This window comes from Nerophis ophidion, linkage group LG09, assembly GCF_033978795.1.
Source record: "Nerophis ophidion isolate RoL-2023_Sa linkage group LG09, RoL_Noph_v1.0, whole genome shotgun sequence".
NCBI lineage: Eukaryota > Metazoa > Chordata > Actinopteri > Syngnathiformes > Syngnathidae > Nerophis > Nerophis ophidion.
In genome coordinates, this window is record NC_084619.1 from 13,913,644 (window position 1) to 13,929,494 (window position 15,851).

At 40.7% G+C, this 15,851-nt stretch overlaps 1 protein-coding gene across 2 annotated transcripts in view; it reads right to left on the minus strand.

The window, feature by feature from the left end:
- Positions 1 to 15,851, minus strand: part of eys (eyes shut homolog) — a 722,499-nt gene that overhangs the window by 106,392 nt on the left and 600,256 nt on the right. For both annotated transcript variants that reach the window (XM_061910381.1, XM_061910382.1), the window contains exon 41: positions 631 to 739. In XM_061910381.1, the coding sequence (XP_061766365.1) occupies positions 631 to 739 (109 nt within the window). The remainder of the gene's footprint in view (positions 1 to 630; positions 740 to 15,851) is intronic.

Genomic DNA, 15,851 nt, shown 5'->3' on the forward strand with positions numbered 1-15,851 from the left:
ACCGCTCGCCTGTATCGATTGGGGACATCTCTACGCTGCTGATCCACCTCCGCTTGGGATGGTTTCCTGTGGACTGGGCTCTCGCTGCTGTCTTGGATCTGCTTGAACTGAACTCTCGCGGCTGTGTTGGAGCCACTATGGATTGAACTTTCACAGCATCATGTTAGACCCGCTCGACATCCATTGCTTTCGGTCCCCTAGAGGGGGGGGTGGGGGGGGGGTTGCCCACATCTGAGGTCCTCTCCAAGGTTTCTCATAGTCAGCATTGTCACTGGCGTCCCACTGGATGTGAATTCTCCCTGCCCACTGGGTGTGAGTTTTCCTTGCCCTTTTGTGGGTTCTTCCGAGGATGTCGTAGTCGTAATGATTTGTGCAGTCCTTTGAGACATTTGTGATTTGGGGCTATATAAATAAACATTGATTGATTGATTGATTGACTGAGATCTGGACTTGCAGATCATTTTGCGAAAAAAGTACTTAATACAAAAATGTGATGTAATTAACATTGTGAACTCTACTGTTGTAATGTATACATACGTACAGACTGACATGATCGATAAAGAGTAAAAAAAAACCAACAACAACTAAGTGGTTGTAAAAGGGGTGCAAGGTGCAGGAAGGTCAGGTTACCTTTGACACAGTCTGTGACACGGACTCCTGGAGATGCTGAGCCGGGCCATTATCTACTGCAATTTCAATCATACATGACTCTGCTTGTTTGCCGGCGGGCAGATTGTATCTGGAAAAAAGAAGGGGAAGAGGGAGTGAGGAAGAGGCTCAAATCCCAGCAATATCACGACAATAAATCAAGCAAAGCATGACAATATTGTGCAGCCAGAGACAATAACAGCTGCTAATGTGACCACTGAGACAGTACCATAAAGTTGCTATATATACATTACACAGTAGTTTACTGCACATTTTATACATTGCAAGATTAGGAGAAAGAAAGCAAGAATGCTTTTGTAGTCGGAGCCTTGTTTAAAAACATTTTATTTTAAGTAGTGAAATAATGTTGAGATCATCACATACATAACAGACATCATCATCACCCAATAAAAGATCAGCACAGTGCTCATTATGTCATACAGGATTAATTAACACTAAAAAAGGGGGGCACAAAGTAGATATACATTATAGAGCTAATGAGAATGAGGACAATTTTATCATTTGACCCTCCCTGGGAATCTCTGGGGAAATATACATTTGTACCAGTCATTAATGTTGCAGCCATAATGTTAAGTAGCTGGTCTACTTGTGTCATAAGGCAGCTTTGGCAAAGTCAAATGAATCCCACTCTTCGATTTATCACAGGCTCTGTACTCATGCTGTACGGTAATATGCAGTAGCAGGGGTGTGAATTATGCATGAGCTTGTTTAAGCTACGCCACACACATTTCAAAGACGCTTCTGTTCGGGGAGTATGCAACATAATGCGCCATTATTCCGTTATTATCTCGCCCGAGCACTAGCCAACACTTCATGTTCTCCAAACAGGGTCTTTGCTTCCGGATCTTCCGTCATGTCATATAAACGTCTAAGTCAAAAGTCATAGTTAAAGGGGAACATTATCACAATTTCCAAAGGGTTAAAAACAATAAAAATCAGTTCCCAGTGGCTTGTTGTGTTTTTTGATTTTTTTTTCAAAATTTTACCGGTCTCTGAATATCCCTAAAAAAAGCTTTAAAGTGCTTGATTTTTGCTATTTGCAATGCGACTATTCATTTCCCTGTGACGTCATACAGTGCTGCCAATGTAAACAAACAATGGCGAATACCACAGCAAGATATAGCGACATTAGCTCGGATTCAGACTCGGATTTCAGCGGCTTAAGCGATTCAACAAATTACGCATGTATTGAAACGGATGGTTGGAGTATGAAAGTATTGAAGAAAAAACTGAAGCTATTGAGCGAATAGCTATAGACGCTATTCATAGCCATAGCATGGCCGAATAGCTGCGTTAGCATCGCCGGTAAAATGTGCGGACCAAACAATTAGGACTTTCGCATCTTGTGACACTGGAGCAACTTAAATCCGTCGATTGGTAAGTGTTTTTTTCGCATTATATGTGGGCGGAAGGAAACGTAATATAGTTGCAAATGCATCTGCAGGTTATCCATACATCTCTGTGCCATGTCTGCTTTAGCACCGCCAGTAAATAGCATGTTAGCATCGATTAGCATAGCATGTTAGCATCGATCAGCTGGCAGTCAACATCAACAAAACTCACCTTTGTGATTTTGTTGACTTTATTGTTGCAAAGTATCTGCAGGTTATCCATACATCTCTGTGTCATGTCTGCTTTAGCACCGCCGGTAAATAGCATGTTAGCGTCGATTAGCATAGCATGTTAGCATCGATTAGCTGGCATTCACGCCGCGACCAAATATGTCTGATTAGCACATAAGTCAACATCAACAAAACTCACATTTGTGATTTTGTTGATTTTATCGTTGCAAATGCATCTGCAGGTTATCCATACATCTCTGTGCCATGTCTGTCATCGCCGATAAAATGTGGAGACACTTTGGTACATTCAATGGGGGTCTGGCGGCAGACAGTTTCGCATCTTCGGCCCAGTGGTGCAACTTGAATCCCTCCCTGTTAGTGTCGTTACACCCTCCGACAACAGACCAACGAGACATGATGTCTCCAAGGTTCTAAAACATAGTCGAAAAAACTGAAAATAACAGAGCTGAGACCCAATGTTTACAATGTGTTGAAAATGAAAATGGCGGCTGTATTACCTCGGAGACGTCACATTCTGACGTCATCACCTCCAGAGCGATAAACAGAAAGGCGTTTAATTCGCCAAAATTCACCCACTTAGAATTCGGAAATCGGTTAAAAAAATATATGGTCTTTTTTCTGCACCATCAAGGTATATATTGACGCCTGCATAGGTCTGGTGATAATGTTCCCCTTTAAAGCAATGTTAAACCCTAAATCAGGGGTCTCAAACTCAATTCACCTGGGGGGATCACTGGATGCAGAGTCTGGGTGAGGCTGGGCCGCAAGAGAAGATCTCTTAAAGAAATGTTTGCATACTCCTCAGCATGTCTAGTTGTATAATGACGTTTCAAATTGTATCCCTTGGGCATCGCAACTTTCTCTGTGCAAATAATACAGAGTGCTCAACAAAGAAATATTGCCTCTCTCACTTTTCCTAGAATTGCATTTGCTCATCACTAACCATTCTCTTCACTGCAGGCTTTGAAAAAGACGTGTTTGGGGTTGTGGAATATATTTGTATTTAGCCGACGCACAGAGAATAATGTTATTTCCGTGATGACATGGCGGTCGACGGGAAAGTACCGCGATAGGGAGCGCAAAAAAGTGACGGCTCCCGTAGTGTTATCCGGCGTCACACAGATATATATGTAGTGTTCATTGTGTAAGGCAATGCAAATTAAACAATAAAAAAAAAAAAATATCGGTTTGAATTGGTCCAGGTTATCGGGGACTGTTATTACTGACGGACAGGTGTCGCGGTGTGACTGCAGCCAGACACGTAAGAAAACCCTCGTCTGCACGGCAACGTCTCTGTCACTTTCACTCATTTGCTGCTTTTCCACTAACGCAGGGGTAGGCAACCCAGAATGTTGAAAGAGCCATTTTGGAGCCAAATAACACAACGCTGTCAAGCGCCATTCATGTCACAGGCGATCATGTCACACCACCAGTCGTCCGGTTTCCCGGTCCCGTATCAGATGATATTTTGCAAAGACCCCCATGTCCCCATAAATAGTAGCTGCCCAGTACGTGCCTCTACATCAGGGGTGTCAAACTCAAATACAGAGTGGGCCAAAATTTAAAACTGAACAAAGCCGCGGGCCAAGGATGAAAAAAATGAACCTTTTAATAGGGACCCAAAAAAGTTTTGCATTGAATATTGAACAAGCAAGGCTTATATAATTTTATAGTGACATGCACAATCCAGTTACAAATAATAAAAAATATCAATGGCACATCAAATAAAATGTAAATAAAAATTGAATGCCTCTATTCTATTTGCAGCCTTCTGAGGTAAATATCAAAAACTTTTTCCGCAGGCTAATAATGAATGTGAAAATAAAATAATAATGAATGAATCAAACATTCAAGCCTTGAAGTAGCAAGAGAAAGAGCATGAAAAACACCTTAATTATTGCTCAGTTTGCTACCATGATTTACTTTAACATTGAATATGGAACAAGCAACGGTTATATAACTTAATAATGCAAAATCAACTTTAAAAAAACTAATGAAAAAACAACAATGGTATATAAAAAAATTTAAATGAAAAATTGAATGCCTCTTTTCTATTGGCAGCCTTCTATCAACATTAACTTTTTCCACAGGCGAATACATTTGAAAATAAAGTAACAATGAATAGATCAACCATTCAGGCCTTTTTACTGCTCAGTTTGCGACACACGGTTGTTGGTAGCGAGCGGTGTATAATGTAGCGTCCCGGAAGACTTAGTGCTGCAAGGGGTTCTGGGTATTTGTACTGTTGTGTTTATGTTGTGTTACAGTGCGGATGGTCTCCCGAAAATGTGTTTGTCATCCTTGCTTGGTGTGGGTTCACAGTGTGGCGCATATTTGTAACAGTGTTAAAGTTGTTTATACGGCCACCCTCAGCTTGACCTGTATGGCTGTTGAATAAGTATGCCTTGCATTCACTTGTGTGTGTGTAAAAGCCGCATATATTATGTGAATGGGCCGGCACGCTGTTTGTAAGGAGGAAAACCGGACATGACGACAGGTTGTAGAAGACGCTAAAGGCAGTGCCTTTAAGGCATGCCCCCAATATTGTTGTCCGGGTAGAAATCGGGAGAAATTTGGGAGAACTGTTGCCTCGTGAAATTTTTGGGAGTATTCCAAAGACATGCACCTGGGGATAGGTTGATTGGCAACACTAAATTGGCCCTAGTGTGTGAATGTGAGTGTGAATGTTGTCTGTCTATCTGTGTTGGCCCTGCGATGAGTGGCGACTTGTCCAGGATGTACCCCGCCTTCCGCCCGATTGTAGCTGAGATAGGCGCCAGCGCCCCCCGCGACCCCGAAAGGGAATAAGCGGTAGAAAATGGATGGATGGATGGATAGCGGTGAATGTGGTGTACCGGCGGGCCAGCTCTAATGTTAATTGGAAATAGTCTCAAGGGCCAAATGAAATTACATGGCGGGCCACAATTGGCCCGCGGGCCAGAGTTTGACACCCATGCTCTACATTATTCTTTAATATTGGTCTTTCAGAATGAACATGTCATCATCAATCAATCAATCAATGTTCATTTACAGTATATAGCTCTAAATCACAAGTGTCTCAAAGGGCTGCACAAGCCACAACGACATCCGCGGTACAGAGCCCACATAAGGGCAAGGAAAAACTCACCCCAGGGGGACGTCGATGTTAATGACTATGAGAAACCTTGGAGAGGACCGCATATGTGGGCAACCCCCCCCTCTAGGGGAGACCGAAAGCAATGGACATCAAGTGGGTCTAACATAATATTGTGAAAGTCCAGTCCACAGTGGATCCAACATAATCATGAGAGGCCAGTCCATAGTGGATCTAACATAATAGTGAGATTTATTGATTGATTGATTAAAGCTCAATTAAACTGATTTGTTGCGGCAAATATAGAAGCTCTACGTACATATAGTGCTGAAATGCGGTACATTAATGGATGGTCGGTGACGTTCCGCAGGCGGTGGAAACGGACACATCGACTTGAATAAGAAGGTGATGTTTTGCGCCCGTTTTATATCTAGTGGATATTCGGAATTAGAAAGATCTTTACTTGAGCTGGAGTAAATGCTTGAATATCTTTTTAATTTAATTGCGCAGGATGACTGTAGGTGGTGCTTTATAGAACAATTATTATTCAAAGAACAATTATTTCTTACTGGTACCAATAAATCTGATTCTTCCTAATCCATGTATTAATTATTTTCTAATTCAAATGTAGGCTGCAATCAGTACATGGCAAAAATTAGTGGTGCTTTTTTCTTGTTAATTGGAAACATCACCTGAGGCCATCACACAAACTACATACATGTGGAGGAATAAAGCTAATATATATAATAACTGAAAACTAATGCTTCTATGTGTTATCTGAAAGTATACACACTTCGTTCAACAGGATAAACTTTCCGTGGTGCTCTTTCCCTGCCTGAGAAAACTGCTCTTTCTGCTGGAGTCCGATTTCTTTTTATACATTTAAGAATAAAAATAAAATACTACCTGTCTTCAATTTCCACCCCACATGTTTTAATATCTGACAGGCATATTTGAGTTCTTGTGAAAATTCCTCCCTAAACTGCTCAATGCTTAAATGTGTGTACAGGAGAGATGCGTGGTTCGCGGTTTAACCGCGGGTCGGGCGGGTGACATGACGAAAAAATAAATTTTAAATAGATTCGGGCGGGTGGCGGTTGAACCATTTGGAAATATATGATATACATCAGGGGTGCCCATTACGTCGATCGCGAGCTACCAGTCGACCGCGGGGGCTGTGTCAGTCGATCTCGAGCCGGGCTTTTAAAAAAAATAGACCTAAAAATTAGTGATCATCAATCTTCACCAAGACGTCACTTAAATGACATTCACGGTACCGGAGGGTCTTGTGAGATGACGCTGGCTGCTGCAAGATCATTATTATGAAAATATGACCGAGAGGAAGGCGAGAAACACTTTTTATTTCAACAGACTCTCGCGCCGTACCTTCCGTCAAAACTCTAAAGGCCGACTGCACATTTCCTATCTTCACAATAAAAGCCCTGCTTCAGGCTGCCTGCACTAACTAAATACAGAGTCTCGGAAAACTGGCGTGCACAAGCAATCCCTCAGAAAGCTGGCGTGCACAAGTGATGTGCACGCCAGCTTTCCGAGACTCTTATTTTGTTAGCGCAGGCAGCATGAAGCAGGGCTTTTATTGTGAAGATAGGAAATGTGCAGTCGGCCTTTAGAGTTTTGACGGAAGGGACGGCGCGAAAGTCTGTTGAAATAAAAAGTGTTTCTCGCCTTCCTCTCCGTCCTTTTTTCATAATAATGAACTGGCAGCAGCCAGCGTCATCTCACAAGACCCTCGGGTGCCGTGAATGTCAATCAAGCAAGCTACGGAATTTGCCGCCAATGTTTTTCTTGTAAAGTGTATGGAAGCTGGATGAATTAGATGCCAAAAACCAACCACTTTCATGTGGTATTGTACAGAAAGGACAACTTTTTTTCTCCTCCATTTGAAAATGTGGACGTTATCATCATTACTGTCTGATTCCAATCAATGCAAGTCATCAGAATCAGGTAATACACCAACTTATATTCTTGTCTTCGTGAAAGAAAGACATCTATATGTGTTACACATGCTTGTATTATCATTAAACACATTTAACTTGTTTACAAAAATGTCTCTTTCATAAATAAATAAATATAAATGATATATATAAATGAGGTAGATCCCCTCGAGTTGGTCAATTGAAAAGTAGCTCGCCTGCAGAAAAAGTGTGGGCACCCCTGATATACATGGTTCAAAGCGAAGAAGACATTAGTTGACGTAAACATTCTCAAGTATGACTGCCGGTAGTCACCCAGTTAATAAGTATTTGGGCGTGCTATGTAGCCTTTGCCTTTGACGCCTTCTATAACATGTACAATTTTATTTGCAAGTCCAGCAATATGTTGTGTGTGGCTTCCACTGACACACGCACACGACTGCAAGGCATACTGGGTGATACAGAGTACACTAATGGTTGTGATATAAACAATTTTAACACTTTTACTAATATGCGCCACGCTGAGAAGTCACACTAAAAAAGAATGACAAACACATTTCGGGAGAACATCCTCACAGTAACACAACATAAACGCAACACAACAAATAACCAGAATCCTTTGCATCCATTACACTTCCTGACTATATTATACACCCCACATGCGTCGATAAGGTGGGCGGGGTTGGGGGCACGGGGGTGTAAAGTATATTCAGGAAGTGTCATGGATTCTGGGTATTTGTTGTGTTGCGTTTATGTTGTGTCACTCTGAGGATGTTCTCCCGAAATGTGTTTGTCATTCTTGTTTGGTGTGGCTTCACAGTGTGGCGCATTATGGTAAGAGTGTTAAAATTGTTTATATCACAACCATCAATGTACTCTGTATCACCCAGTATGCCCTTCAATCTTGTATGTGTGTTTGTGTAAGCTGTATACAGCATGTTGCTGGACTGGCAAATGGTTCGTACATGTTGTTGAAGGTGTCTAAGGCAATGGCTTCACAGCACGCCCTTATTCCCGTTATCTGAATGATCACCATCGGATATTCGCGAGAACGTTAGCGGCTCTCATTGCCTTCTTTACTTTGTGACACAGGTCAAACTAGCTCTTTTAGTGGTAAAGGATGCCTTCTCCGGATATATATCAACGGGCGGTTGTGGTTCTGATAAAATGTTGGTGCGGGTGGATGACGACTTTAGTGATGTGGTTGCGGATGATATAATTGCCTATCCGCGCATCTGTAGTGTACAGTAAACATGTATTTCTGGAGTTTTTGGTTACTAAAGTACGAATGGGATTCATATGGATCATTCAATGTAGTCCAAGTTTCCCACCATGGAAAAGTAAACTTTGTTGTGTAAGAAGTTCACGCAAACCATCAGAGAATTGTTTTGTGTCAACAATCGTCGTATGAGGTCTGCAGAGACGGCCCCTACGAAACCTAAAGAGAGCGTTCCCTAAACAAACATGATAATACCACTTCATGAGCTCTTATGAGCGCAAAGGATGCTCCAGCAGGCTCATTTACATCGGTCTTGCTCTAAGGCACTGATGACTATTTATGAAGATGACTCCTTAAAGCGTCTGGTAGCCGTGTAGGGAGGGGAGGGCGGTAAGGGGATTTAGCCTGCAGGTGCTCACCACCCCAACACCGTCATCACTATCAACCACCTCCTGAAGACATGCACAAACTGGTCACAACAATAAATACACCTGCACAACCTAATGAGCTCTAAAACAAGAGCAGTCATTTAAATGTCAATTTAACGCAATTTTGATACTTTATGGATTACCGTATTTCCTTGAATTGCGGCCGGGGCGCTAATTAACTTAAAACCTCTTCTCACTCCTGCGCTTACCAAAGGCATGCGGTAAAAGTAAGCATGCGCTAATTATTTTAAAACCTCTTCTCACTCCGGCACTTACCAAAGGTATGCAGTCAAAATTTGAGTGTGATGTAAACTTGGACCTTAAATCCTACTGAATAGCTCTTAATCTTCTTCCTTTTATGCGATTTCAAATTACCGGTATTGAAATCAGCCTCCTGCATTTTGAAAATGATGACAGGGGAAGTGTCACTTGTGACGTCACGAGTTTGACCAGGCGGTAATACTAAGCATGCGCTAATTATTTTGGGAAGCGAGTTAGAATTCAAGGCAGGCGCATACTATATGCCCTGCGGCAATTCAAGGAAATACGGTATGTACAATAAATGAATGTATCATCAATAGACCAATATTAGGTACTGCACAGAGCAGAAGTCTGCAATAAATTGATGAACGTGGACGTTAAACAAGTTGAAAAACTTATTTGGGTGTTACCATTTAGTGGTCAATTGTACGGAATATGTACTGTTTTGTGCAATCTACTAATTAACGTCTCAATCAAACAATCAAAGTATTTAACAGTGGTCCTCCATTTGTCAGTTAGCAATTAATGCACAATTCACCGGCTAGCAATTAGTACGTTAGTTGCCAGCTGGCGATTAGTGTGCAATTCACCAGCTAACTAATTGCAGCACAATACTGTTATTATTTGTATATTATTAGTATTGCACAATAACAAGGTACACTATATTGCCAAAAATATTTTTGGCCACCCATCCTAATGATCAGAATCAGATGACAGAGTCTGGTGTGGATGAACTTGACTGGCCTGCACATAGTCCTGACCTGAACCCGATAAAACACCTTTGGGATGAATAAGAATAGAGACTGAGAGCCGGGTCTTCTTGACCTACATCAGTTTGTGACTTCACCAATGCGCTTTCGGAAGAATAGTGGAAAATTCCTATGAACACACTCTGCAACCTTGTGGACAGCCTTCCCAGAAGATTTGAAGTTGTAATAGCTGCAAAAGGTGGACCGGCATCATATTAGACCCTATGAGTTGGAAATGGGGTGGCACTTCAAGTTTATATGTGAGTCAAGGCAGGTGGCCAAATACTTTTGGCGATATAGTGTATCTTTAGGACCATTTTAATGTAAAATACAATCACAACTTCATACAAGATGTGTAAGAAGGAGCTCCTACATTTTGCTAATTCAAGCAAGTTTGGTTAAAAAAACATGGCTGCCATCAGCAAAACTTATTCTAAAACTTTGAGGATATTTGTATTATTTGTAGAAAATGCTAGCAATTTCTTACACAGCATTTTGACCCCAAATGATAAAATGTAATTTTTAGTCACATGAATCAACAATACGTTGATTAAATAACAGTTGTGGAGGGTCATATGGGAGAACATTAATTAACAAATCTTTAAATAATTACTTAAATGTGTCGTTAAATAACTATAATTGGAATTTAATACATAAGCGTTATTAAATGTGCCATTTTTATTTAATGTAGCAGTATATTTAATTAATTAGTTTTGTATTTAATTAATTATGTAATACATTATTAAATTATTTATATATCTCATGCTTTAATAATAATTTTATGACGAAATTCTTTGATTTTATGATTGAATGATTATTTCATTAACTTCTGCATCAGCGCTTTACCAAATCATTCTATTATCAGTATTAGAATTACTATATGATAAATAATGAATGTACTTTTAAATAAAATAAAAAAATTACACATTAAAGGCCTACTGAAACCCACTACTACCAACCACGCAGTCTGATAGTTTATATATCAATGATGAAATATTAACATTGCAACACATGCCAATAAGGCCTTTTTAGTTTACTAAATTGCAATTTTACATTTCCCGCGAAGTGTCCTGTTGAAAACACCGCGTAATGATGACGTGTACGCGTGACGTCACGGACTGTTAGGAAATATTAGCGCTGCACACACACACACAGCTAAAAGTTGTCTGTTTTAACCGCATAATTACACAGTATTCTGGACATCTGTGTTGCTGAATCTTTTGCAGTTTGTTCAATTAATATTGGAGAAGTCAAAGTAGAAAGATGGAGTTGGGAAGCTTTAGCCTTTAACCACACAAACACACGGTGATTCCTTGTTTAAAATTCCCGGAGGTGAAGCTTTCCTATGGATCAGAGCGGTCAAGCGAACATGGATACCGACCAAATGTCAACCAGCAGTTTTCGGTGAGAAAATTGTGGTAAAAAGTCGCCACTTACCGGAGATCAGCTGAGCTTGTGCCGTCCATACAGCTGCCGTCGACTTCCATCAGACACAGGCCTCAAGACACTAGTGGACACACCCTTCCGACTATCAGGTACTATTAAACTCACTAAAACACTAGCAACACAATAGAAAGATAAGAGATTTCCCAGAATGATCCTAGTAAATGTGTCTAAAAACATCTGAATCGCTCCCAATGCAATCGCCTTTTTTTTTTCCCTAGTCCGCCGCTATCAATATCCTCAAACACGAATCTTTCATCCTCGCTCAAATTAATGGGGAAATTGTCGTTTTCGCGGTCCGAATAGCTCTTTTTGTTGGAGGCTCCCATTAAAAACAATGTGAGGATGTGAGGAGCCCTCACACCGGTGACGTCATCGTCTGCGACTTCCGGTAAAGGCAGGGCTTTTCTGTTAGCGACCAACAGTTGCGAACTTTATCGTCGATGTTCTCTACTAAATCCTTTCAGCTAAAATATGGCAATATCGCGAAATGATCAAGTATGACACATAGAATGGACCTGCTATCCCTGTTTAAATAAGAAAATCTCATTTCAGTATGCCTTTGAATAACACTTTTATGTATTTCATTTCAATTATGACACATTTAAGTAATTTTTTAAAACTTTTCATTTTGTCCCATTTTACCACCAACGCAGCATCCAACATTATTACACATATTGATTAATGGATCTCTCCTTTGCAATCGGAGCATGATTATCTTTGCAAACGCCAGGTTTTTGATGCAGAACCTCATTACACTGTGCAGCTGTTCCTAATGTTGTGGACAATGAGTGCAGAAACACAAACACAGCCCCGCAAAAGACTCGATTACGCAAACAAATATGGCAAAACAAAAGAGCAATAGACACTGTGTAATTTCCTCCCTTGTGCACCATTCAGCGCTCCCGTCTCACGGGGGCGCCGCTAGTGCCACTTGAGGTAAACAAACAAATATGTATGAATATTTCATTTTCTCAGAGTACACAAAAGCACAATATGGCGGTGATTATTTATACGGCATCATCACTTATGCATTACTTCATCTGCTTTAATATGCTCTAATCATATGTTGTTGCTTTTGTCATCTCATTTAGACTCTCTGCAGCGTGACTAATTCACCACAACTTTGAAGGTAACATACAACCCGCATGTGCATATTATTGACACCGCACCATTATGCAAAGGTATTTGTTACACTTTGTTTTACCAGTGCTATTTAAACATGCCTCCTTCACGGTGCCCCTGCAGATAATTAATGGCAAGGGAGGATCATTAAAATGTTATCATTGCATAAATCATCTGAAGGTATCGGCGACAGATGGCAGTAAAACCTTGTGCACCAAGACACTTCTCAGCAGCTGATGAAGGGCTTATTATTGTAATCACATTTAATAACCTTACAAGAAGAGAACCATAATGTGGAACCTGTTAGTGGTGAATTTATAATATGCAGCTCACTTAGCACCTCGCTCGGTCTGCTGGAAGTTTCATACCTGCGAGCAGTTAGGGGGAATATGTCATGTGCATTAATTGCAAAAGGTCGGCAGATGAACACCACGTTGGACTCCTGAAAATTATCGTGTTTGATTCCGAATCATCATTTGACAACAACGGAGCACAACATTACTGGAAAACTATATTTCAGTTTAGCCTAGTCCTGTCCCGATACCAATATTTCAGTACTTTTTGAAATAAAGGGGACCACAAAAATTGTCTTTATTGGCTTTATCTGAACAAAAAATCTTAGGGTACATCAAACATATGTTTCTTATTGGCTGTTTGTCCTTAAATACTAAATAAGTACTGAACAAACAAGACAACTTGTCTTTTATTAGTAAGTAAGCAAACAAAGGCTCCTCATTTAGTCTGCTGACATATGCAGTAACATATTGTGTAATTTATCATTCTATTATTTCGTCAAAATTATTAAGGACAAGTGGTAGAAAATGAATTATTAATTTACTTGTTCTTAAACGGTTAATATCTGCTTACCTGACTATATTATACACCTTGCTAGCACTGATATAGTCAGGATGAGTCATGGATGCAAAGGATTCTGGGTATTTGTTGTGTTGCGTTTATGTTGTGTTACTGTGAAGATGTTCTCCCGAAATGTGTTTGTCAATCTTGTTTGGTGTGGGTTCACAGTGTGGCGCATATTAGTCAGAGTGTTAAAGTTGTTTATATCACAACCTTCATTGGACTCCTGGAAATTATCATGTTTGATTCTGAATCATCATTTGACAACAACAGAGCACAACATTACTGGAAAACTATATTTCAGTTTAGCCTAGTCTTGTCCCGAGACCAATATTTTGGTACCGGTACCAAAATGTATTTCGGTACTTTTTGAAATAAAGGGGACCACAAAAATTGTCTTTATTTGAACAAAAAAATCTTAGGGTACATCAAACATATGTTTCTTATTGGAAGTTTGTCCTTAAATAAAGTACTGAACAAACAAGACAACTTGTCTTTTATTAGTAAGTAAGCAAACAAAGGCTCCTCATTTAGCTGCTGACATTTGCAGTAACATATTGTGTCATTTATCATTCCATTATTTCGTCAAAATTATTAAGGACAAGTGGTAAAAAATGAATTATTAATCTACTTGTTCATATACGGTTAATATCTGCTTACCTGACTATATTATACACCCTGCTAGCACCGATATAGTCAGGAAGAGTCATGGATGCAAAGGATTCTGGGTATTTGTTGTGTTAATGTTGTGATTTTGGACACTTCCGTTCCTTAGTTTGAGCACTTCCTGTTTATCTGGTCTCCATGGTTTCACATTGGTTCCACCTGCCCTTGTTTCGACGCACACCTGTTTTTCATTCATTGCTTTAGTATTTAGTCCTGCCTGCTACCTCAGTTCCTTCTGGTTGGTTTGTTTGCTACTTGCAACACGCACATTGGTTTTTCTTTTTGTAGTCACTATTGCTAAGTCTCGCCTTAGCTTCGCGTGCGCTCTGCACGTCTATTCCTGTACTCTGCTCTCGTTGCTAATTATTAGCCTAGCTCTCCGTGCGTTCGGCACGCCTTTTCTTTGTATTTTGTACCAGTGTTATTTTATGTTTTGTATTAAATCTAATCTTACCTGCAACTTCTGCCTGTCTTGGTCCTCTTGCATCCCTGGGGTAGCAACACGCATCCACCATGCCTCGCCATCGTATCAGTTGCGTTACTGTGAGGATGTTCTCCCAAAATGTGTTTGTCATTCTTGTTTGGTGTGGGTTCACAGTGGGGCGCATATTAGTAAGAGTGTTAAAGTTGTTTATATCACAACCTTCAGTGTAATCTGTATGGCTGTTGACCAAGTATGCCTTGCAATCTCGTACGTGTGACGATAGAAGCACCGAAATGTATGCGTCTGCCGGCACGCAGATAGCATGGTGTAAAGGCGGCCGTGATAACATGGTGTAGAGGACGTTAAAAGTAAAGCCATTACGGCACCCCCTTAATGTTGTAGTACAAATGAAAATCTGAGAATGTTAGCACCGAGTGATGTCCGGGAGAGGCACCAAAATCCGGAAACCCCCCGAAATAATCGGGAGGGGTGTCGGCGATTATGCAGCTGAGCCACATCAGAGTGGGCAAAGAGCCGCAGGTTGCCGACCCCTGGTGTAGAGCCACCAATGGCGTTTGTTTACATTTTGACGCCGGTAAGTTACGGTGTGTAGTGAAGCATGTTTAGCTATTCCTCGTCCTGCGGGGATGATAATTTTTAGAAACTTACTTTATTTGTCGCCAAGGAGACGAGGATTAGTGATTTGCAAGTAGCTAAAACACTGTCTACTGCGGATGGATGTTAGCTGTTAGCTAGCTAGCATTGTATTAAAGCACCTCTTCCTGAGGGCGTTTCAGTGTTCGTCAGTTTTTAAGCCAAAATGTGTCCGTTCTCCCTTTTCTGTCTCCATACTGTGCCTGCTTGTAAGTAGTCTGTGATTGTGTGCCGCCGAACATTCTTCCTCTGTTTGTAAACCAGCAATGTCACAACGTAACTTTGACACAGTACTTAGTATCATTACAGTGGATGTTAGGTGTAGATGCAACAAAGGCGTTTGTTTATTTTGTAGCGTTTCTGGAAGAGTTAGTGCTGTTGCGGTCCAAATTCTCTCCCAAAATGTGTTTGTCATTGTTGCTTAGTGTGGTTTCACAATATAGCACAGGTTTGACAGTTTCGGCGTTGTTGCTACGGGCACCCTGAGTGTGACATGTATGGCTGTTGACTAAGTGTGCTTTTCATTCACTTGTGTGTGGTGTGTTCGAAGTCAAAATAATAAATTGTAAATGAACAGACAGTGAAATCTAGATCATTTTTTCAATGTCCCATTTCAGTCTACACACATTGTCTGTATATAAGTACTTCGTGATTGACACGTGACGACGGGGATTCGGTACTAAGGTACTTTTTAGAGACGGTATATTTCCGGAGACTAAAAGCTGCACCGGCTGCTCTGGTGCACTGACATCCAATGCTGCACTGCAA